General features: G+C 39.9%; 1 protein-coding gene across 9 annotated transcripts in view; it reads right to left on the minus strand.

Annotated features, from left to right (window-relative positions):
- Positions 1–9,961: 9,961 nt before the first annotated feature.
- Positions 9,962–26,149, minus strand: part of st3gal4 (ST3 beta-galactoside alpha-2,3-sialyltransferase 4) — a 54,330-nt gene continuing 38,142 nt past the window's right edge. For 8 of the 9 annotated variants that reach the window (XM_085371311.1, XM_085371313.1, XM_085371309.1 and 5 more), the window contains 9 exons: positions 22,919–23,000; positions 22,479–22,568; positions 21,095–21,192; positions 20,816–20,879; positions 19,829–19,924; positions 16,202–16,400; positions 15,629–15,766; positions 10,813–10,968; positions 9,962–10,714 (listed from right to left, as the gene is read on the minus strand). In XM_085371311.1, coding sequence (XP_085227437.1) covers positions 10,625–10,714; positions 10,813–10,968; positions 15,629–15,766; positions 16,202–16,400; positions 19,829–19,924; positions 20,816–20,879; positions 21,095–21,192; positions 22,479–22,568; positions 22,919–23,000 — 1,013 coding nt within the window. In that variant the 3' untranslated portion in view covers positions 9,962–10,624. The remainder of the gene's footprint in view (positions 10,715–10,812; positions 10,969–15,628; positions 15,767–16,201; positions 16,401–19,828; positions 19,925–20,815; positions 20,880–21,094; positions 21,193–22,478; positions 22,569–22,918; positions 23,001–26,149) is intronic. The other variant, XM_085371315.1, reaches the window with a different exon arrangement.

Below are 26,149 nucleotides of genomic sequence, written 5' to 3' on the forward strand. Positions count from 1 at the left end.
CGCTGCACCCTTGGTTTTATTTTATGGTCTGGCTAAGACGTTCAACAAAAAATATGTATTCCAATTGTGACGCAGCACTGGAATAAAAGAAAAGATAGATTGACCTTGACCTCTTCTTCACAAATGATAGCACCTTTTGTGGGTAGGCTGAAAACAAGCGGTTAACAGAAGTCAGCAAATAGGGTCAGTAGATGAGCTCCACAGCTTCTAATGACAGAATCATCCATCACTGTCATTCGAAAGCTCGGGGAGGAAAAAAGCTTGAACCCTTCTCAAGTTAGCCCCAGATGGCAGAAGCTGGGCTTACAGTTCTGACAGAGTTTTGCTCTCGTGTGCATATAGGGCAAAAAAAATACAGGAATATGGAAAATAGTCTGCTGAAATCTCAGTTGCTCAAAAGTGGAAAGCTTACCACATTTCAGCATTACTAAATTTTCATTATGTGCTTTTTGAGCAGTCTTGCGAATACTCGCTTTTTTAACGTGGCATCAGTTAAAACTGGAACAAAAAAGTGTTGTGACATTTGACTTTTTCACTTTCACACTTTAAAACAGCTGAAAAACCCGTTTGCAAAATAGACACACACCCTTTAACGTAACAGAGTGGCTTCTCCAAAGTACCTCTTTTACAGAAGTCAGCGGATTGGCTTGTGAATATCATTTAGACAGGAGGGCGGATTTAAGGCATTATGAAACACTCCACTTCTGGTTGTATTTTTACATTGTTTCGTACGGTCATTAGTCAAACAGACAGGGAGAGGAGAAAGCGAGAATTGACCTCTTGATATCGTGGGAGGGCATTACCGCGTTGAGAGGTGGTTGACAGGTAACAAAGGCTTCAGTTCACTCCAAAAAAGTCTATTGAATGTCGAAAAAGAGACATCACATTCTTATGTAAGTGCATATTACGAGACAAATCCCCATAAGCATAACGGGCAGTGCAATTATAGATAGCAAGTCTGAGAGTGGTTTAGAGAGAAACACAGAGAGAGAAAAGTTGGAAAAAAAACTGAAAAGCTAACAACATTTGCACAGATGCAGACTTTTATTTATCTGTATATTATAATAACAGTAAGATCAGGCACCACGTGACACATCCCATGAGCAGTATCCTCAAACCATTCGTCTTGATTTACAGTCAACAAGGACTGATGACTGAAATGCTCCCATGTGTCTGCAAATATTTTTATTCAATAACAGATACTCTTAGTGTGCCATAAAAGAACAAGAAACATAAATAACTATCTCTGCCATGTAGTGCTGGTAATGTCACATCCAAAACATAGTCATTATGTGTACAGTTATATTGCAGAAGTATTCAGTGGTAAAACAAAATATATATATATATGCATATATATATATTAGGGAGTGGGGAGGGAAGAAAGGTGGATAATCCCTAAAAATGTCTGATCTTTTAAAATAGCTACTCTGCTGTCAAATCTGATGAGCTATAATGAGGTCCTGTATTAAACTAGATATGATAAATTACGAGTGCAAATCAAACCGTGTGTTCCCATCACTGTCTTTCTCCATTTTTCTTTTTTACAGGTAACATCTGTCCCACAACGTGCCAGGTGTTCTGCAGCAGATCTAATGAGAATTTTTTTTACCATGGAGGTGTCGGGTCTATACGCTGAAAGCTCTGAATTATCTGGGTATGTCTTAGATCTTTAAATGTCTGGTTTTATTGCCAGTTTATCGCTGCAGACGAAAGTTTAAAAGTTTTCTGCACTTCTGAACAGCCATTCATTTTTTCATTCATTGATCCTCTTTAGTTTTTTTCATCTGAATGGACAACAGTGTAACCCATTCAGACACACTCATCCTTTGTTTGGTTGCTTCATGTGAGAGATTTTTGTGTTTCTATTTTCTCTGTGCTTATCTCACTCATTTGAAGAGGCTAGTTCCAGAAGAAAAGGTCACCCATTTCTTTTGACTCAACAGTTGACTGGGGTTCATGAAAGAATGCTAATACTACACGGTGTGGGCACATGGCACTTGATGATTAATAGCTGGTACAAATTAGAGATTCACCAGAACCACTTTTCTTAAGATTAAATATGGCCGTGCAGCACATGTGAGGCTCTGTCTGTGAGGCTTTTGCATTAGAAATTTGCCAACAAGTAATAATATGAGTACAGAAATGATGTAGCAAGTCATCCATAAAAGCCATAGTTTTTACTAATGCAGGAGGAATCTTTCACTATAATCATGAAACACTCCGAGAGTGTAAACCTCCACCAAAGCAGTTCACTCTTTGTATTAAGTTTGTTTTAGCATATACACTTTGTTTTCTTTGTTTTTTTCAAATTACTTTAGGAAGTTTGTAGTGCAGTAAAAACAAGTTCAGACTTTTGCTATTTGAAACTTATTTTATATTTGACATACTTTGGAGTATTATTGTTTTTATTATTTTTATTTATGTTCATATAGTACATGTTAAACATGCATTTCACTGTTTATTAATATCTGTTTAACTGTTTAGTAATAAGTATCAAGTGAAAAAAGTTTATTTGCTTTCCAAACAAAAATTATACTTCATCAACATTATATATGTATATAAATGTGTATGTATTTAAAGGGCTTTCAAGGTCAAAGGTCCAAAGTAATGTGAATCCCCATATATGAAACCCTGTATACCTGTATGTTGCCAATACAAACAATGGGAGTAAGAATTCAGTTCAATTTAGTTTTATTTATATTGCGCCAAATAAAAACAATAATACAGAGAAACCTACAACATTCAGATGAACCCTATATGAGCCAATACTTGGCAACAATAGGAAGAAAAACTCCCCTTTAACTGGAAAACCTCCACCAGAACTAGGCTCAGGTAAGGGCAGCCTTCTGCCACCACTGGGTGGTGGTGAGAACCAGTAAGAACTATCATTTTTAATAGCTCTATATAGCATTATTATCACTTGGACCTTCAGATCATTCTATTGACCATGAAGGAGAGGTCGGAGGTCAAATGTGACTTGATGTTTTAAATCTTTATATGGCACTTTTTAAACACCAATTGAAAAAAAAAGCCAGAGTTATTTGGCTTTTTGTCCATTTTTGACCAATAAAGTTTTACAAGAAATTTATTCACTACATTAAGACTTAGCAGATTTACAGACAGAAAGGCACGCACAGATGCACGCAAACAAAACCAAAAACGTAAACTCTTTAGTGAACTATAGAAACTATAGATGCATAAGTGTGAATCCTGGAAGAGACGGAAGCTGGATGGATGGATGGATGGATATTATGAAACAACTTGTTCAAAGGTCTTTTGAGTGATATTTCTTGGCATTAAGAATTTTACATGCACAGTTTCTTACACCATCTTCTGGATAAGATCACAGTGCACTGGAACACTATCACCAAATGGTTAGGTGGTCTTTGAGGGTTTCAGTAGACTCAAGCCCAGAGGTGGTGAACAGTAAGCTCACTGATCTCCACAGGCCTCACCCTGCACTGAATCAGCTTCTGTGAAGTGGTGAGAAAAATCCTGTACCATCACAAGAGCGTCTGTTGTTTTTACTCTCCACGGGTTAGCTCTGGACTCTTCTTTTTTCTCATTTCTCTGATGTTTGCTGCAAGTTTGGTTGTTACTGTAACTGATAGCATTACCCAAGTTCTTCAGCTGCCTTAGGAGAGCAGAGCTTCCATCTGCCTTCGCTTTTGTCGTTGGTGCATATTTTAAACTCTGAACTGCTAATATTTGCTCAGCAAATGTGGGGCATGCCATAAATAGCCACAGGAATAGCTGAATACTAACCATCATTGAAATATGCAAAAGATTTGAAATAGAGTTAAAGGATAGATTAACAGTACAGGCTGCATTCTGTTTCACATTCTGTTCATGCACTTTTTAGATTTTCAGTATTGGAGGGGGTGAGTACTCAGAGCACTCACCCCAAAAATATTCCCACTCTACTCTGCCACTGCAGTGCAAGGTTGCCCGCTGCAGCTTTCAGGTCATGCAGCACATGTGAGGCTCTGTCTGATGAAACAAAATAGGTCCTACTTTATGGACGAGAAGCACACCCTGATGCCTTCAGTGCTCCGGGACCAGCAGACAGATGTACCAGCAGACTGTCAGACAGAGTGGTGCCAGGATAAAAACTCCACCTTCTTTGGCACAATAACAGGAGAACAGGATTGCTGAAGCCACACTCAATGTGCAGATTGGGATAACATAGAAAACATGGAAATGGAGCCAGAGCACACTGGTGCATCCAAACACACAGTTTGGATGTGAAGGTCATTCAGAAAAAAGCCTATTCTGGCAGTTGTTTAAAGACACATAGGGGCTGCCTTACTTGCCCTATTCTGCCTATTCAGCCAAGTTTTAGAACGAGACAGGCGATGTTTATTTATTTTATCTGTTGCCTAAATAGTTTCTTGTTATTTATGGTTAATGTTCCATTACTTGTAAAATGATCTAAGACAAAGCCATCATATAAGATAACCATCTTACAACTGTGTATATCCGAGCCACATTCCGACTATTTCCCTGCTGAAGCAGAGATGGCTGAGCCTACGGGTTTATTTTGCCTCGTCACGCCAATACACAAATCTGAGAAGCAAGATCTTGTGAAAAGAACAAACACTGTGTATTTTTTCTAGATATATTATATAAACCATTGTGTGTTCTTAAGCAGTGCACATGTAATATCTTCCAGCTTTCAGCTGTTGGCCTTTTTAGAAGAAGGTACTGGAGCTGATTCATTTTCCTAGGAAAAGCTGTAGATACGTGATTATTATTTGTATCTCAGGTGCAAATTTAAAAAGTAAAAGTCCATTAATATACATTAAGGGGGTGTCAAACATACGACCCCCTTATGGAGGGGGGGGGCAAAGACTGTGATCTGGCTCACTGGGTTGCTTTAGAAAAATGGTAAAGGGGGCATAAACTGGACTTTTAACTTTATTTTTATATGTTTAACAGCTTTTTTTAATAGCAATAGCTCACCCCCCTTAAAATCAAAGTGGGTTGTATATGAGCTTGACATCCTTCCATTAGAGATGTCACATTGAAGAACAACATTTTTCTTTTTTAAATCGATGAAAAATTCTATTAGCGTTGCCCCAATGACCTTTTATAGTAGGGTGACCAACCATCCTCTTTTCCCCGGACATGTCCACTTTTCACGTTCTGTCCGGGGCGTCCGGGGGGATTTTCGAGATTAATGAAAATGTCTGGATTTTCGTACAGTGGACCCATATGTGTGACTTCATCCCCGAGCAGCTGCTTTGTGAGTGGTTGTTCTGCGCTCACAGACGGGACAGATAGCGTGCAGCAGCGCCTAGTGATGTTTAAAAGATGCCAAAGCACAACTGCAGCTTTTCAGACAAACTGCGAAAAAAAAATTCCCCCGTAATTTTTCTTATACAGTTGAGGCCTTATTTCTGTACCATTATTTAATTCCAGAGGTTTTGAAGTTATTTTTTTCCCCTTGTTGACTTGTAAAAGCCTATATCACATTTTTTTCATTAACCGCACAGAGAGGCATCGTTTAAATATGTTAAGATTTTCTTTAAGCAAACAGTATTATTAAAGTTCTACATGACTGGGCAAAGTGTCCTCCTTTTTGGAAATCAAAATATGGTCACCCAATTTTATAGTGAAAACATTTCACAACAGGATATTATCATGAAACCTCCTCAGTTATGTTTATATGTAATACACATTGAATATACAAAGTATTAAAATAGTTTTTAAAAAAAAAAGACCTGAATGTGTTTTGTGCAACAACAAAAAAAATCCTAATATCCCGCAGCTGATCAGTGCATGATCAGCTCTTTGGAGTACAAGATGACCTTCACAGATATTTTACCATCCATGAATTTATTTTCTTTCAAACTTGCTTATCTGCAGAGCTTTTGCACTGAACTCATAATATTGCATAATTTATAATGAGATAAAAACAAAAGAGGCACGAACATAAAATGCTCTTTCTGGCTGCCTGTTAGGAAACAATGACACCGTGTTAGCCTTTAAATCAGCTGAGCTGGCTGACCTTTCGGGCTGTGCAGCAGATACAAGGAAACACTTAGCATAAAGTGTTGTGAATGAGTCTATTTCTATTTTTTTTTATCGCTTTCTCAGTCTGTTTGCAATTTTTGAGATCTGTTGTTGTCAGTTACCTAAGAAAACTGTGCATTGCCTTTCTGTAGGAAGGGAAATCAGTTGGTTTGGGGTCATTTGAAAACAGGAAATGGAGCTTTTTGAAAAAAGATGAACAAATAGCAAAACTGACGCTGTAGAAAAGCTGCTTATCTTTTTTTTTTTTCTACCTCACTCGTCTTATTTCCTGCTCATTCTCGCAGTTCCCATGGTAGTGTAATGTTTGAGCACCTGACTCACGGCAGCTCTCCGGGCTGTGGGGGTGTTACAGGATCACCAAGCCAAGCCAGATGCCCTCTCACTAGGTAGCCAGCTACATACTGTACATCTTCCACCTCTTCCCACTTTAACGGTCCACTGGCCTCCTCACACAGACACATTGTGCATCGATGCTGTGCCTTACTGTTTGTGAAATAGGAAAAAAAGGAAAATATCACATACTGCTGAACTCCATTTTTTTTCTTGGTAGTGATACCTGCTGTTCAACAGACAGTAAAACACTGGTGTCAGTATTGACAGAGTGGAAAAGCAGTAGTCATGTAAAGTCATGTAAAGAACAGAAAAGCAGCCAAATACCCAGGATGCAGATGAGCGATGGTAAATCTTCCTTACTGAAATTACACACAAGCTTCATTTCATCTTTTTTCATGGTCAGCTGTGCAGAGAGCTTTAAATGGTTAACGTCATTTTCAAGTGACTTTTTGACAAATACTTCATTTTCCTTTCCCCTTAACAGTCCATATAATAAATAGAATATAGACGACATATCGCAGGTTATACCATCCCACACTAAATATGCAATACACAAGTAAGAATTAGAGTTCTGCAGTGTTTTTTTTTTTCTTCTTTTTTGTGTGTGCGTTCATTTTGCAACAATGCTGAGAAAAATGTAGGCCATAGGAGTCTTCAGTAGGCTACTATGTACCTCACATTAAGTCTAGTGTGTTTTTTATAGTTTGGTACAAATTTCCAACCCTTAAAACTCACAAGCATAAAACACTAAAATCTGCTTTTCTCTCTCTCTTGTTTTTTTTTTTTTAATCACATTGCTTACTTCTAAAATGTAAAAAAAAACAAACAATTTGTGTTATACTGCTAGTGTGCAGCATGTGCAAAATTTTTTGTTTAAGGACATCTAATTAGAAAACAACTGCGCTAAAGTAAGATGTTGCTTGTGCAGGCTGAAAGCACAGTGACTTGAGCAGATGGTGTAATGAGATATATGGTAATAACCACACTGTCAGCGCGTTGGCCTGTATGAGACCGTGCTTAGACAGTGGCATAGCAATCATCCCCCACCGCGTCTTTATTCCGAAACAGATGCATTGTGAACTACAAGTTAATGCATTTGTGATCAAGATGTCCTGGGAGTCTGCATGAAAGTTCAAAGCTGTGCATTGTACATGCATTTTGTTAGTTTAGTACAACTTTTGGGTTCATTAGGTCAACATTACATGCACAGGTGAGCTTGCAGGGCTCAGTTGGTGCGGCGCAGTGTCATTAGTAACAGGGTTAGGAGTTTACGTCATGCAAAAAAGTTTACTAACTCACTGTATGTGTAATACACTGTGGCACCGGATGTTTAAAAGTGTTCATCGTATACAGTCTCATGAAAAGTCTGACCTGATTTGCAGCTGTCATATAAACAGCCCGCACACAAGGAGTCACACAAACCTTGTTCAGTTATGTAACCCCCTGTTGTGTAAGCATGCATACCCCATCGAGTGTGATGGGGCTCATTCTTTAATGAACTCTGAAATTCTGTGAAAAGCATTAATTCAAACAGATATCTGTTTATTCTCAAAATAAACAGATCCATGTGAAGCAGTTACATGTGAAAAAGTTCTTCTGCATTTGAGATTAAACATATGGTGTGTAATTATGTAAACAATCATGAATGTGAGTTGGTTTGAGCAAATCTAAGGGTGAAGGATGAAGGATGATGTGCTCTATTCACTCTGTAACTTCTGATGATAACCTATGAGGAAAAACACTTGTCAGTGATGGGAAAGAAGGGCTTCCTTTAAACACTCAAAGTCCTGAGCTCAGGAAAGGGTAGCCATCTGTCACAAGTAGTTGGACAGAGGGAGGAAAGAGGAGATTTTTAAAAAAAAAAGTGGAGCAAAGGGAGATAACAAACAGCAAGTAGCACCATTCACAAGGAAAACTACAGAAGAGAGAGGAGAATGGTTGTTGACATACTGGAATGTAAAAGCATCGTGATCATGGAACCATGGAAGCTAAGGGATGATTCAGGGTCAGCTGATAAATTGCTGATAAAAGTTTTATAAGAAGAGGAAAGTTTTAACTTTAATTTTGAAAGTAAAGAAGATGTCTGTCTCCAAAACCCAAACTGTGAGCATGCTCCACAGGACAGGAGTCTGTCTCCCATTCTTCTTTTGGTAACTAAGAACCGCAAGCACGCTGTCTGACAGAGAAGTGCTCTATGAGTTTTTTTAAGATATAATGGGGCCTGATCATTCAAGGTTTTATATGTGAGAATAGAGAATTTTAAACTGAATTCTAAATTTACTGAAGTCGAAGAGAAGCTAATGTTAGACAAATATAACCTCCCTTTCTTGTTCCTGTTTGTACTCATGCATTAGCATTTTGGATCAAGCTTTTCAGTGAGCTTTTAGGAAAACCCAATTGTAAGGAATGAGAGCAGTCTAGCATAAAATACATAAATGCACAGACTAGTTTTTCTGCATCATCCTGAGACAGGATGTTCTTAATTATGGCAACAGTGCACATATGAAATGAGCCGGTGGTAGATGTTTGTTTACCTTGCAAGTTAAAGCCATCCACAAAACAATGGATGAGTCAAATCTGATTATACTGTAAATGTGTTTTTGCTTTTAGATTCATTTGCAAATGTGTCAGTTAGCAACTGTCAATTTGAGTGTAAGGGGTGTATGACGTTTGTTTCTACTCTATTGAAAAAAAGGACTGTCCTCCTTACGGGTGATATGCAGGCAAAACATGTGGACGTGAGCCACACAGCAAATATACCGAGTTTGTAGTATCCATTCATGGTCATGTGGTGGGTTCTGCTATTATGCAGGCGCAGTAAATCATATTTGCAGCTTAAAGGTATCCCGCTTCCAGTGTGACCTTCAGGAGAATGTCTGCATTGCTGCTCAGAAGGCACAACACTACACTCAGGTGTGATATCGCTCTAGCTCCACAGACCACATTCACATCTGGAGAAACTACAGTGTGAGTGTGCTTTTACTATTAGTCAAAGTTGTAGCAGTGGCTGTATCACAGCATTTGCTGGGGTAATTGAAAACGCAGCATATGTCTGCCATTAAACTGACATAAGCAGATGAGGCAGTCACTGTCACTGCTGAGGATGTACCACTCTGTGAATGAGCACAGCTCAAGCGCCAAGGGCCAGGCTCCATTCACGTTAACATTAATAGAAGGTTTGGTGTCTACAGAGAGCAGAGAGCAGACCATCATCGCTGGTATGTCACCTGCAGCAATTGTATCTTAGTCCTTCCAAGTTTTTAGGTTTTTGGTTTCCCAGACGTTCATACCGCACACGTTCACTAGCACATGCACTAATGCTAGGTTTAGTGTTTCCATTACTCCAGGCACTTTGGGGCACGTGGGGTGGGGGGGCTGCTGCATGATTGCACCATGTGCAGTGCAGTAGACTGGATATACTGTATATTATGCATGCAATGGAGACATACTGCCATCTAGTGGTAACAACAGCAATATTCAAATAAAATAAAACATTAAGAAAGGGCAAAGCAACTGTAAAATCAATTATGATCAGTTTTGATCACCTTTAATTTACGAATGTATTTTATTCTGTACATTACAAAATATCCAGTGGTACCATTTGTATCTGAAAAAAAACCATGAAATAAATAATGAAACAATCACCGTAGTCAAAGTATAACAAATGAGCAAAATTGTCATTAGATTTTTTTAAAAAAACATTAACTTGAACACAGTTCCATACTTTAAAGATAAAGAATCAGAGTTCAAAAGAATTAACAAATTTCATTCTAAACTCGATAAACCACTCGCATCAGGCTTACATCTTAACGATATACGTGAAAAGTCCAGACAAGTGAAAACTGCGCATGTCAGATGTTTTCATTCCATCAACTCAGTTCATCACAAGAACCGAAAAACAACAAGCACCAAGACTGGACATCTACTGATGAAACCAGTTTACTGCAGCTATCTTGTCACAAACAGCTGGGTCGCTACACTTAGCATTGATGCCCAACATTTTTTCTATTTCAGAATTTTATTAATTAATTTCTTTATCTACAGAGTTGAAGATTCTTTAGAAAAAAATGCTGAACCACATCGCCAAAGAAAAACATTTGAAAAGCGGTTAAATCGCTCTATTATTTCACTTTAGGAAAAAAACACACATAAGGTGCCAGGATTGTCACGTTCAGAAAAAATCAAATATCCAACCACAGAAGGCACATTAAGAGCTGAGACAGATGACCCCACGAAAAATGGAGATGGATCTGTATCATAAATGTGGATGCAGGTAGAGAATGGCTCCCGAATCCTCCAGTCTTTTTAAGGCTTCAGCTTCATGATTAAGGTCGTGGTAAGAATTCTGTAACAGAGTGGAGGAGCATTAGTATTCAAGGAATATGAAGCTTTGCCAGTGAGCGTGTTAAAACAAAAAGTACATCACTACAGGTGGCCGCGCACCTTCATAGACTTCATGGTGGCATATCCATAGTAATGGATCGGCTGCTGCTGTTGGCTCTTTGAGCGAGGGTATCCGAATCCAGCAACGTGGACCACGTCACAGTAGTTGAGAGCAACAAAAATGGCAAGTATACCCGTGGTGGGATGCACTGGGATCTGCAACAAGCAAGAGATCATGACAGCCCACTGCACTTCTTCTTGTTTTCATGATTTATTATTTCTAAAATTAGCAAATATTAGTAGATACCCCCAAATAAAGAACTGAAAGATTTTTACCTTGCACACCTGAGTAAAAACAGATAAAAAAAAAAAAAACAAACAAAAAAAGGTTTGTATAAATCAAATTAACTTTATAGAAGGAGAGTTACTTAAAAATGTACATGCTGAGCTTTGCTGGTTGTGCAAAAGAGCTTATGATGTAAAAACAATCTCCAGATGGCTTTGGAACTGAAACCCTAAAAGAAGCCCCTCATTTCACCACTAGATGGCGATAGAGGAAAACTGCAGCTTTATATGCGGTTCATTTGCACAAGCATTTCTATCTGCAGTATTCGCTCTCATAACCTCACCCACATGGCTTATGCAAACACAGTTTTGTTTCTATGCTTTTTATTTCAACCACCTACTGTTCCAACAGAATTTAAACGTTGTGAACAACAATTAACTTAAACTCTTAAAAACAGAAAAACTTGAGTATTTTGACATTTTATTTTGAAATTCATTTGCAGCTCTGAGACTGCTGTTCTCAAGCAAAGTACAGCTGCTTTTTCAAACACAGTGATTCAAAGCATTTAAGCCCTCTGCCTTTCCTTTCCTTCCCCTCGATTACAGTAAATTAGTCTTTTTCACAGTAATCGAGAGGAAGGAAAGGAAAGGTGTGTGAAAAATTGATGGTTACTACACATATAAAGCCTCTGCCATGACTTAATGGTATGGTTAGCAATTATGTTGTTAAAAAAAAGTGGACATATGCAGAGTAAGCATGGGTGCACCATGTAAGCAGAGTAAAAATGGGTGTGCCATGGTAAAGGATGAGTTTATTGTCTAAAGTCATTGTGACAGATACATACGTAGTCCTGCAAGTGAAAATGCTGGCCTTATCACTAATGTACAGGTGCACACACACTAACCTGCAAAGGTTTTAGTGTGGCTGCAAGTTAGTTACAGAGACATAAAAAACTCAAGATTTGGCTGAAAGCTGGTCTGGTGTGATGAAATCCAGGTGGACTACGTCTGTAAAGAGGACACAGACTAATTCCTACAATTCGATTCCACACTACAATTTTTCCTGTATATCCCGAGGGAAAAACAGCCCACAAACAGCGGTGATATACATTTCCCTTCACATTTTGTGCATGTCACATTCCTTAATTGGCTTCTGCCTAAAAACAATGACAAAAGAACATGCAGGAAGCAAAACCTTCTGGCTGATATTTTATTTTTGCTTCTTTAAGGAAAAACTAGAACTCAAGGTAATGTGAGATTTAATGAGAGGAGACATGTTTGTTGTGTTATTCCTGGCTGGCTCTTTCTGTCCACAGAAATTCCCCTGTGCTGTTTGCCACTCCCTATATGACTGATTATGATTACGCGTGCTCACATAGGCAAGAAGAAGAATTATTTCCATATGACCTGAAGACAAAAGAAACTCTCATTCACTTTTCAAATTAAAACCCACTTTAACAAAAACCTTTTATTCTTCATCTTTCCAAATCATCATCTGTGTTTTGTGTTTTTTTCCTGTGCAATGCTCCATCGGTAAATGCACCGGTGTTTATATTAGCCTACTTCCAGTATGTTCTCTTCTAGTTACGGGGCTTACTGAATGTCAAAACCAATAGATCTCAAACTTTTTTTCTGGCGTGCCTCCCTTCAGGAGTCAGAAAAAGTTAACACCCCACTGTTCCTCATCAAATGTTAACAATGAAAAAGTATTTAAACTTATTTAGTGAAATGTCAACACAGCATCTGCAACCTCTTGTTTTGGAAAAAACTCTGTGTAAAAGATCCTGATATCAAAATAAAGTTAACATATAAGTGAGCCTTAATCACATCACAGGTGTAAGTATCACAACAGACGTCATTGTGTCAAAGTAACTGAGGATGGAACACAGATTTTTTTCTTGGCCTAATTTTTTGTGTGTCTTTTACAGCATGAACCTGTGCTGCAGTAGATCAAAAACTGAAGAAAACCATGAGTCAACAGATGGACATTACCCGTGGAAAGATCAATGCTGCTGAAGTGAAACAGAGCAAAGTTACAGAGGTTTGATTTTGCAAATTAAAAAAATTTGGCACCATCTGTGAGAGCTGATATTTCTTCAGCATTGAAAAGCAGAAATTTGGCTTTCTTGCTGGAGGTCAATTTCGCAAAACAAATCAATAAACATACTCTAAAATATTATGGACTGGTGCGTAATGCATCCGCGCGTAAAGAATCAAATAAGGCAGAAAGTAGGAATTTATGACAGGAAACTGCTGTTGAAACACACTGCGAAATGGAGCTGTGCAGGAAATGTGATTGCATCAAAGTGGATTTTTTTGGTAACAATACAGCACAGGTAAGACAGAACTGATGCTAATGTTTGTCACACTTGAAGCGAAATTTTGGTCTCCTTTTGCTGCTGGCTTAGTGAATTTTTGGTTGGGTCGTGATGAAACTTGCACTTTTGGACTCGGTGAGATCTGTGCTTTCAACAGAGACATTGTCCGTGTACATGCTGTCAGATTTGTTGTTTTAGCTGTGTTTGGTGGTCATGGAAATGGTTTTGTGAGCTTTAGCTAAGATTCTGATATTTCAGTGATGCCACACATCTATATTTGAATAACAGATCTGGCAGCACAGCCTGTGAAACTAGCTGTTGCTTTCAGTTTCAGATGAAAACGCCGTTTTCAAATTTATCTGGGCTGGTGTGGACGTTGTCTCAGTGGAGGTTTTTGAAACCCACGTTGAAGTGTGAAACCTCAGGGGAAGTGCTATTTTAAAAGTTTATTCAGAGGTACAGTAGGGCTCAAGTGTGGTTTTTTTTATAGTTTAGCAACAGGTCAGGCTGGCATCCGGTACTCAGTGAATGATCAGCACAGCTCCTCAATGTGTGCTGATAACTCTACTTCTGCCTTTTTCAGGAGATGTTTAAAAGAAAGCCTACACACAACACACCGGCATGTAGATGACAGTAAGTGTTCATTTGCGTGAGTCGTTGAGCTTTTGTATCCTCAGGGTTAATTTTTTGCAAAATGTGTGTCTAAACAAATGTGCAGTTGGTTATAGCAACAGAGATAACAATTTGTTTGAGTAGCCTTGTCAAGAATCTGAAACAGAGTTTTTGCCGCTGCACAGAGCATAATCGGTAACCTGAGGGAAACTGATGATGCCAAAGCACAGGAGTTCCAAAATGAGACAAAATGTATCCAACAACAACACAGAGTGAGGGCGTGCCAGATGCACATTTCCATCGTGTTCAGTAATGTGTAAAAAATGTCATGCTTACAGCCCCGAATAAACATAATTCAGGTGTTACTTGAAAACTTTACTGCCTGCAGGCCCCAGTTCTCCCACCACTTCATCCCACCTCTCCTACTGCTGCCCCCCAGCCATTCCCGTACAAGCTGCACAGATGGTACAGAGCTCCTGTCGAGTGAGCCCGCTGATTGCCTGCAGGATCTCTGCCTTCCCGCTCCTCACTCTCGTCTTGCAGTGAACCAACTGTGTTTATACCGCAATCTGAAATGGTTACACCCATTGTCAAGTCTTTGACAAAAAGGTCTCAGTGGGAACAAGCAGAACCAAAACAAAACTTGGCTGAAGATCCACATCGACGACGATCCCCACCAAACACACAGAAAGCCACACTTGGAAGATGAGATGCTATGGGCCAATAAAAAATGCTGTAATACACCAGTTTCAGTCCAAGAGGGATCTCGTGGTGTTTCAAAATCTGATCAGCAGGGGAAAAAAAAGAAATGTCATGCACTCTGGATCTTCATTGCGCAACTGCTGTTTTTCCTCGAGTTTATGGGTTTAGAGCAATGCTTTCACTTTTACTTTTCGTGTTTTGATTCAGCCATCTTGCGTTTCATTTGCCTTCTACTTTAAAATGTCAAAGGATATGCTCAGTGAAAACCAACTAAACATTAAAATCGAGTTAAAAGTTAGTGAAGGCCACAGTACAAAAGCAATAATCCGCATCACAGATAAGCACACTGGGAACTGCCTTTTACCTTTAAAGACATACAATAAGAAAACAATATTTTGGCTTTTCTTATCCCCAAAAAATGAAATAAGCCAATTATTTCCCAGGGAACCACCGATTTATCGTTAAAGACATGAGACAGTTATCTTACAGTGAGATACCAGGACGCCAAGCAGAAGCTAATTGTCACCAAATTCACAGTAATCACCAACTAGATTTCAGCAGAAACGCCTCTTACAATAAACTGTTTACCACAAAGGTCATGACGGATCATTCTGAGGAGCAGTGCCTAATCAGCAGAGGCTCCGTCCACCCTTGTTAACATTCATGTGGGAAGCAGTGAAAGGCCAGAAAAGAAGAACAGAAACATAGGAAAAAGAGCACAGAAGAGGAAGAAAAGTCTGCTGCAGAGGATGCCAGAAATTCTTGGTATTGCAACATCCCCACCACAATTACAGAGCAAAAACTTATGATTAAGTAAGAAATGGGACTGATTTGAATAAGGAATAAAGACAGTTTGGTTTCGATCTGAACTGAAACTTCTACTACCACAAATTGAGATCACACAGTCACGACTGCAAAAAAACCAAACAAAAAACACTTAAGTGAAAGTGATCACTCACCTGTTTGCTCTTGGGGTGAAAATTGATCTTTAGCAGCTTGACTGCAGTCTGATGCAAGAAGTGTGGGTCCAGCACTCTAACTTTACTGGCATCACCCAACCAAATTTGAGGAGGGGGCTTCCAAAAGCCTTTCCTGACCTGGCAAAGACAAAAAAACAGACAGGGTGTTTACAGACTGAGAGTGAAAACGGCCACGAATTGCCCTTTATTTGGCAGAATGGATGCATGCAAGGAGAGACGCATGTAAATCTCCATGTTTGGAGGACACTAAATCGATGTGCAAATTAGCGGGTAATGACCCTGCAACTATTAGCAGCAGGAGGCCGGAGGTGCCGTGGGATACGGAGTGAACGATGCCTGCAATGGAAACAACATTTAACTCTGGAGAGTGCTGGCACTGCTCAAGTGGAACCTCTTAAGTAGTTGTTCCTGATATGCAAGACAGACAAGCTTGAAAAGTAAAGAGAATGTGTTCAGTTGAGGCAGAGAGAGGAAAGAACGAAAGAAAGGGAGATGACTGTGTGTGCATAAGAGAGTCTGTGTTTGCATGTGGGAGAGTGCATTCTCACACACATCCAGTACCCTCTTCTCATTGTAGAGGATCTCTTTGAGCCACCGTAGATCTTGCTGTTTGAAAGGCACCAGGACCATAAGGGTGTCAGGCTCATTGTCCAGTCCAGGGTTGTAGAAGGCTGACTCAGGGTAGAAGAACCTCATGGTGGTCTTGTTCCCCACGTCTTCCTCATAGCCTCTTACCGGGGCATCATTCAACCTGAGGCAGGAATAAAATATGTAAAGAAATTTAAAAAAGGATTTTCAGAGCTGTTTTAGTCAGGATTTCAATTTTTGCAATTAGAAAAAAGTTGATGTAAATGAGCATTGAATAACCATTATTCAGTGGATCGTGAAATACTGCACTCCCCACCTGCAGCTAGCCTCTCAGAGCTTCATCAGATCAGATCAGAAAACTTTATTGTCATTGTCATGAGAACAACGAAATGAAGAATGGTCCCCGATCATTGCATCATCCCTAGCAATATCAAAATATAAATAAAACAATAAAATTCAATAAATAAAATAGATAGAATACTTAAAATACTAATAAGATATAACAGTAAAACATTCACATACATTCCCACACACATGCTTCAGACCGTGCATAGATTAACACAAGAGTGGCGTGATGGACATTTTTTTTGTAGTATTCAGATGTGTTATTGCAGTTGGATAACAGCTGTGTTTGAGTCTATTAGTCCTTGCTCTGATTGCCCTGTACCGTCTGCCTGAGGGCAACAGTTCGAACAGGGAGTGGCCAGGATGTGAGGTGTCTTTTATGATGTTTTGGGCCTTTTTAAAACAGTGGGCGTTGTGTAGAACTTCCAGTGTGGGGAGAGGGCAGCCAGTGATCTTTTGGGCGGTGTTAATGATCCCTTGGAGTGCTTTCCTCTGAGCCCCTGTGCAGCTAGTGTACCAGATGCATATGCAGTAAGTTAGAACACTCTCAATGGTGGCTCTGTAGAAGGACACCAGCAGTCTCTGTGTGATGTTATTCCTCCTGAGAATTCTCAGGAAGTACAGTCTCTGTTGGGCCTTTTTCAGCAGCTCGGAGGTGTTCACACTCCAGGAAAGGTTCTCCTCTATATTGACTCCCAGGAAGCGGAAGCTTGCCACCCTTTCTACACAGTCCCCATTTATGAATAGTGGTTGGATCTCTGCCTTTTTCCTTCTGAAGTCTATTATGAGTTCTTTGGTTTTTGAAGTGTTGAGGAGGAGGTTATTGGCCTTACACCATGACGTCAGCTGCTCCACCTCGTCTCTGTACGTAGACTCGTCTCCCTTGGAAATGAGCCCCACCACTGTGGTGTCATCTGCAAATTTCACAAAGATGTTGCTGTGGTGGCGAGGAGTGCAGTCGTGTGTGTAGAGAGAGTAGAGCAGTGGACTGAGCACACAGCCCTGGGGTGAGCCAGTGCTGAGACTCAGGGCTGAGGATGTGTGATGGCCAACTCTGACTCTCTGTCTACGGCCCGAGAGGAAGCTGTTGATCCACATGCAGGTGCTGTCTGGAAGCCCCAGGTCTTGTAGCTTGGCCACCAGTTTGTGTGGAAGGACTGGTGGCCAAGCTACAAGACCTGGGGCTTCCATACAAGACCTGGGGCTTCAACCGATTCAGTTTTTACATAAATGATTTAAGGTCTGATCGCATGCTTAAAGACACTGGAGGTAACATGACCTCGGCCTTGAGCATAGTTTAGGTAAAGATCCATTAGGTGATCTTTGCATGCAATGTTCACTGAAATCTGATAATACTCTAAGAGGAGTAACAATTCTTGTAAATCACATAAGCTCATGGGTCCTTCAGCCCGAAGTTGACAATTCTTGATTTCTTGTGTTTTTGCAGATTTTTCACACTTACATGTTGCAGATCAATAAACTATACACGGACAACCTGAATAAGTACATGTGGCAGAGTTGTGGTCCCTGGCTGAGCTGCAGGGGAGGGGTGGTGCAATGAACTCAAGTATGCATATGTTTTTTTTACAGAACTTTATGCTGATGCACAAACTCAACAGCTACATCCTTTATTGCACAGATAGTCCATGACCATCTCTTTAGTTTCTGACACATTAATGTGCAACAAGGACAACTTGCAACACTCTTTTTCTGGTCAAGGTTTACTCAGCAGAGATGCAATCACTGTAAAAATAAAACTGGAGAAAACGCACTTCTGTGATGGCAAATAAAACACGATTTACCAACATGTCACACCGCAATCAGTCTTATGAATACTAAGAAGTTGCAGCAGCATTAATTTTGGTGTATGTGTAAAGTTGCACCCAGATATGTCGTCTACTGACAGATATTATCTATCACACGATTAAGAGCTGGGGGGAAAAAATTAATAAAAGTTAAAAAGTTGCCTCAGAACAGGATGACTAACTCACACTACGCTGTACACAGCCTGAAATTCGAAACCTTGTTCACTCTGTGAAATAAAAAAACATCTGTGTTTCATCACTTAACAAAAAAATACAATATAACTCTATAGTTGACAAATTCAATAGCACAGACTGAGAACATTAAATTATTAGCAAGCACTTTGAGAACTTAATTCTCAACAGGCTTTTAAGAAGTCAAGCAGTGTTTCCATGGCAGGAAAAAAGCCAGATGACGTCAAAATCTCAGGCATGCATTGAATTCTGAGTGTCAATAACCTGACTTGGCTGGAAAATAATTAGAAGAGAGCGAGAGACGTGAGGGGAGGGAAAGAGGGGGGTTGGGGGGGGGGGGGGGGGTGCATTGCTGCCAGGCCTAATTCTGGCTGTTTGAAAGAGGCTTAAAAAAACTCAGAATGCGGTCGCTCATTCCAAGGCTGTAGAGTCAGATCTGCTAGATGCCTTTGTCCCTGAGTAAACTCAATGCTTTCTTTTCTGCTTTTAAAGAACCTGATTTGACCCAAACTTAGCCTGAGAGGACGGCTCTGTGTCAGAGTCACATGCTTATACAGTCTACAGCTAAGTGAATTAAACCCTATTTAGAGAGGCTGAGGGTAAAAGAAATCAACACATTCTCTTTTTTAAAATGCAATAGCAATGAGTCCTAACTGCCTTGAAACATGGAAGTTTAACTGCTCTCCTTTTAAATCAACCTTGGACATGATTTTTTCTGATTGGCTGTGCTTGATAAACAGAAGGGCAGAACAGCAGGTTGGTTGGGTTTCAATCCCTACAACAAAAAGTGTAGATGACCTCACTAATGATATCGCCAACAGCTCTATCCCTCAACCTGCTTGTACATGCACCTATATTTGAAAGTCCTACATCCCTTAATTCACGAGTTATTGCGCTCGCAAACTTGGGTATCCACCCAACCTGGCTGTCCACCAGGCGAGGTGATGACATTACCCCAAGCCTTTCAGGCTGAGGGGCTGAAGACTGTCAGCAATCAACTATTTAGAGCAGTCTGAAGTCTGAGCTTCTGGCTTAAAGACATTTAAGCCATATACTGACTTCATTGTTTGCAACTTTGAACATTTTAAATCCAAGCATCCATCTAAATAATTGGATTTAAATATATGGCAGACACTTTCAAACACACTTTAACCCCACTATTATTGCACAGTAGAGCATATCATTTCATTTTAATACCATAATCAGGAAAAATGATTTCACTGTTGTGTGGAGTATGATTATTGCTTACCGAATGACCACATCGTATTTATTGATGATGCTTCCCAGGGAGCTGTTTTTAATGGCAAAGCCATTACCTATGACTACACAAGTTCTGCACTCAAGGCTGTGGAGAAAAACAACACAGGTTCACATTATGAATTAAATGTGGCAAATTTTTCTTTATCAAGGTTTCTCATCGGTCTTAAAATGAACATGTTTTGTTCAGTTACAAACAAAATGGCTCTCTGGAGGCAAAAACCTATCATCACTACTGGAACAGCACGCGAGGACATAGGGAACAGTTATAGGGAACAGTTACAGAGAGCGTTTTCACAGAACTCTTTGCAACCATGTTAAAAATCAAGTACAAGGCCACAGTTAGCATGTTAAACGTTAAAGTTCGTGACAGCACAATTAAAAAAAGATGGAACAAGTGTGGCTTGTTTGGAACGTTTGCCAAGAGAAGGCCTCGTCTTTCTAAAAAGAACGTGGCAGCACAGCTTAGGTTTGCAAAGCTGCATTTAAACAACCACAGGAGCTCTGGAACAATCCTATGGGCAGACGAGAACAACGTGGAGATGTTTGGCCATAATGCAGAGTGCTACATTTGGCAAAAACCAGTGCCTGCAAACCTCCATGTTGTAAAGAAAAATGGACCAAAATTCCTCCACAACGATGTGACAGATTTCAAGTTATTGCTGCTAAAGGCGGCGCAACAAGCTGTTGAATCATAGGGTGTTTTTCACAGGACTGCATAGTGTGTATTTGTTGGCACCGATCTTGGCCTACTCTATTTTGAGCATGATGGCTTGAATTGGTAAACAGAGCAGGATACTGAAAAATTTTTAAATAGTTAAGAATATTTAGAATAATTAGAAAAGTGCAGATTAATATTCTTGTAAATAAATAAATTGTAAGATGGTCTAAAAAAGCAAATCGTTATCCATGATTGCAATATTAAACTAATTCGCTTTACTACTGTTGGCCAAGTTTGCTAAAGTGTGCTCAAACTTACTTTTCAATGTTGGCTGGCACGTGATAATTTGTAGTTACAGCAAGCACTTTCAGTAGCAGCAGCTCTGGGATGAAAAGTGAGAAATGGAGAAGTTCAAAAGTTCACGCCGAACACAGAGCTTGAATTGGTGAAAAAGCTACAGTCCTGGGTTTCAGCTGTATTAACAGTTTAAGATGTCATCTATTTAATCCCCAGTCCTGGTCCCAGTCAAAATGAGACAAATTTGCTAAAAGTGAGTGGGAAGAGTGGGGATTAATTTAAAATGCAAGGTCAACATACCACTGCCCTTAATGCCATAAGGTAATGCCAGATCTGACAGATGCTGCCGCCAAAAGAAATCCTCCATTTTCATAAAGAGCTGCGTCCGTCTGCTAATGCTGCATGAGAAATGTCAAAGCAGGGTTTATAAGATGATACCACACAGTTTCAGTGTACAGATGAGTTATGCTGCCAGAGGCTTTGTGGCCGGGAGAGCAAAGAAAACTGCTTCAAGTTTTTTGTCTAAAATAATCAACCCACACAATAGACAATACCATCTGTTCTGCCAAGCAGTACAGTGTTCAAGCTAGCACATAAAAAAGAAAAAAAAACTGCTTTGTAATCTTAACTGATGCACTAGCGTTACCAAATGTTCTGGTACCCATTAAGCAGGTAAGCCAACCTCGTTATAAGAAAATCACCTATTTATATGATGCCATTCAATAGCAATTTCCTTCATTAAAATTCTCCGCTGACATTCCCTCGCCATGGAGAGGGGAAAGAAAACAATAATGCTCACAGAGCCTGTGGAGTGAGACAAATGTGGCAGGTTGTAATATGTGAAACAGTTGCTCTTCTGTGCTCACTCACTCCAGCTGTTTATAACCTACTGTCTTTGACAGTAAGTCTCTCAGGCATTTATTACTCTTGTGTGCCAGCTAGCCCTCTGTAGGAGATCAGGATAAATCTCCGGGCAGGGAGTCTAATTAGAGAAATGTCATTGTAACTGCCTCGCAGGCTTCCCTGTGACTGACTCATGTTAAAAATCCAAGAACAACGGACTGGTAACTCTGAACTGAACTCTTTTTCAGCTACACATCTTAACTGTTGCAAATGTTAAAGGGCAGGCGGTGGAAGGTCAACTGGGCTAAATAAATAAACAGTGACCTTGGATGAGGTTTGGCCAAACCACACATTCCCTTTTACTAATAGAGCAGAGCCAAGAATAAAGGTGAGTAAATATACAGGTCGATAAACTGATAAAGAGACTAAAAGATAGATAACTGTGAGCATGTTAGAGAATGTGAAACAGGGATTAGTTAACAAAACGGGCTAGACATTATCAAGTTATAAAAAAAATATGTATATGTCATGAAGACATTGTTAGCCAAAATTAGTTTTTCACATTAACTCCCCCTCTCTGGCTTTTTATCAAGACATTCCACTGGAATGACTGAAACTTACTGTAACCATTATTTAGATGGAAACTCTTCTTTTAAACATAACTCTTCTTCTCTGTAAAATATGCTTTTCTGTCATGACTGGTACAGAGCAGTCCAGTTTCAAGGAACTCGGCACTTTATGTTCAAATAAAAACACTGCTATACACCACTCCTTTAATAAGTCAGTTTCCCCAAAAAAAAGAAAAAAAGAAAAAAGAACACACAGACATGCCATTACTCACTTAAAGTTAAGGCTCTCCCATTTCTTCTGGGTTAGCCAGCCACCACACAGCGACTTGCTACTGCTGGGAGACTTGCTGGTGCCTCCATAGCTGAAAGACAGTTGCCACAGATGGCATGAAAACTACTGCTGAATCAGTGAAAATGGAAAGTGCCAGTAATTTAGTCCAAAATGCTCAAAAAGTGCAAAAATTGCTATGTGTGAGGCTTTGGTTGACTAGCAGCTCAGACCACTTTGTGAATAGGCTGTCTTCTCAGATTTTAGTGACTCAGCGCTGGCCAGAAATCCTGCGAAATGGGTATTACTGTGATTCTGTGACTCAATACCAGAGAAATTAAGAAAGAAAGAAAGAAAGAAAGAAAGAAAGAAAGAAAGAAAGAAAGAAAGAAAGAAAGAAAGACAGACATGTTTGTGTTAGAGTGTGTCTTTGTGTGAGATTACCTCTGAATCAAGGCATACGAACAGTAGAACATGACAAAGGTGACGAAGAACAGGAGAACTGGGAGAAGCCTAGGCCACCATACTGGAGCAGACAAAGACAAAAACAGAAGCAAACATATCAGGGTATAAAAGTAGAGTCACCTGAGAGACAATGCTCAGTCTTCTTCTATGCAAATTATGATGTTTGCTTTTTCTGACGTGCCATTTTGAAACAGGTGTACGGGCAATGCCAATGAAACTGATTTTCATTCAAATATCACTTTCCAAATTAAGACAAATGCAAAGGCTTATAGGAAACTGTCCATCTGCTAGGATTTATTTTTAACAGCAAAGAGTGAAGATCACAAATTACGATACGATGTTCTCAAAAATGGTTTGAATTCTTTAAATACACTGAAAAAACTTGCAAATCTCATAAACACATATTTTATTCACAACAGAACACATAACAAATGTTTAAACTGAGATATTCTACTTTTTCATGAAAAATATTAGAAAACGATGGCAACAAAGGGCTCAAAAAGTCAGTGGTGCTAAAAAGAAACAGCTAGGGGAACATTTTGCAACTAATTTGGTTAGTTGACTACATGTTAGTTACATGATTGGGAATAACAAGAGCACCTTAGAGAGGCAGTTTGACAGAAGTAAAGCTGGGCAGAGGTTCATCAATCTGCAAACAAATCTGTCTACAAACCATTTCTGAAATTTGAAAGTGTAAATACAGGTTTAAGATCAACATATGCTCCAATCCAGAAAATGTGTCTTTCAGGAAAGGTTGCACATATTTTAGCAAGACGATGCTAAACCACATACCACCTCTGTTACAGCAGTTTCATAGCAGAAAAGTACATGTGCTGAACAGTATGTCTGTGAAGGTTCTCAGTCATCCAGGTCACTGTAGTCAAAGGAGCTTGCAAAGAAAAGAGTCTGGACTTCTTTAAGTTGCTTGAAGACATTTCACCTCTCATCCGAGAAGCTTCTTCAGTTCTAAGGTCAAACATGTGAACATTGGCATCCCCTTTTGAGGATGTCAATGTTCAAATTTTGGACAGAGAGGACAGATGGTTTGAAAGAGGAGTGAAAGAAGCCATCTATGTCCACTGTGAGCGACCATCTTTGAACAGAGGCGGTGTCTGCCATCTATAATCCAGTTTTGAGTTACCTCCCCAGACGCCTTAACGCCCACTCACACCCTGGGCCATCTGACCTCAGGAATTCGCATGATAAGGTGGGGCCAGGTTTCACAATGAGCTCACCCGAAACCCTGGCTGATTGGGACCCACACCCAGTTTCACACCTTGGCTCAGGCGATTAGAGGATCATCAGGGGGTCCTTTTGTCCCTCTGCGGGGGGACACTCCCACTAGGTTTAAATCAGGGACTCCCCACCATTTGACCTTAGAACTGAAGAAGCTTCTCGGATGAGAGGTGAAACGTCTTCAAGTAACTTAAAGAAGTCCAGACGCTTTTCTTTGCAAGCTCCTTTGACCATGTGCTGAACAGCACTCCAAACCTTTCATCAACTGAAAACAGTTGATACATCATGAAACCAAAAATACAACGAAGTCAAAGAAGAAGAGAAACAAGGATACTACACAGTGGTAAACACAGCTGTTACCCAACTTTTTTGAACGTGCTGCTGCCACCAAATTCAAAATGACTTATTTTGTTCATAAAATGGCAAATTTCTAAGTTTCAACATTCAATATGTTTTCTATGTTCTATTGTGAATGAAATATGGGTTCATTGCATTCTCTTTTTATTTAAATTTTACATAGCACATGTATGGAATGAGGGTTGTATATGAGTATCATTTGATATACTGGACTTATGTTAATGTGCATTTGGGAGCATCAAAAGTTTTCTTTTTCTTTTTTTTTTAACAACATCTCCATGAAATTACTCTAAAGCAGGGGTCGGCAACCCTAGGCACGCGTGCCAACTGTGTCACGTGAAGGGTTAACTGATGGCACGACCATAGCTGGACTGGCCATCAGGCATACCAGGCATTTGCTCGGTGGGCCGATGATTTTTTTTTTGTAACGGTATAAATGAAAGGTGGTGGATTGGCCAGTTGCTGGCCGGTGTGTAAAAATAACTCAGTTGTTTGGTGGTGGCTATGGCGTAGCTTCCACAGATTCAGTAAAATTAACAAGTGGTGGAGGCTGGCAGGTGGACGAGGGAGAGGGGAGGCAGGAGGAGGAGAAACCCGAGGCGGCCACTGGTCTGAGTGTGAACTGAACTTCAGGTAAGAAGTTATGACTACAGTCCATCTGGGTCAGATATAAACCAAGTTTAGGTGGAGTTTATTTTCATTGTGCTGACTTTTTACAGTCAGTTACAATAACTCGTACTGCGTGCTAGCTAGCATGACGGAGTTTCTATACAGCTGGGTGGGTGCTATGATGTTACTGATAGTGAACTTTATTTTATTTATAAGGTTAGTTAGTAGAGTTGCCAACTGTCCCGCATTCAGAGAAATTATTACGCATTTCGTGTTGAGCTGAGAAGGGACGCAGTTTGTCCCGGACTTCAGCTAGAATGGAAAAAGACACAAAGGTGGAGTTATTCTGTCTTTACGCTGCACAGCTGCCTCTTCTCTCATTCTCTCTCTCCTGTTGCTACTTTAATCATGAAACTGATCAATGATCAGCTGATTGGCTTTTCTCTCTTGTTTGTTTATCGCCCACTTTGCGCCAGAAAGAGGAAACTGAGGAGCTGTCCGCTCAGCGCAGCGTCAGCACCATGGAAATACACGGATACATCCGTAGACTCGAGACACAATGCGTTTTTGGGACTTTCAGGTGTATGGACCAATGTTTTCTTTTCTGATCAAACCAGAAATCTTTAATGAGCAGCTGGATTTGTCTCGCATTAACTGGCTGAGTTAATACCAGTTAATGCAACATCGAAGCAGCTGGAATCCACAGCTGCGCGTGTTCATGGAGCTTGCATTTTCACCAGCTGGACATCACTACCTGACAAGTTTAACTGTCTTCACAACATTGCAGAGGCCTTATTGACAGTATTTGGCTCCACATATCTGTGTGAGCAGATTTTCTCTCACATGAGTGTTAGAGATGGCACGATACCACTTTTTTATGTCCGCTACCGATATCATAAATTTGTATATCTGCCAATACCGATATGAATCCGATATAGTGTATTTTTTAATCAATAAAACTGTTTTTTAATATCTTGCTGCATTTTTTATAAGTTCATACTCAAGTTT

Source organism: Diplotaxodon limnothrissa, linkage group LG14 (assembly GCF_057381915.1).
Source record: "Diplotaxodon limnothrissa isolate DT_005_m linkage group LG14, D_limnothrissa_male_GT1.1, whole genome shotgun sequence".
NCBI classification, from domain to species: domain Eukaryota; kingdom Metazoa; phylum Chordata; class Actinopteri; order Cichliformes; family Cichlidae; genus Diplotaxodon; species Diplotaxodon limnothrissa.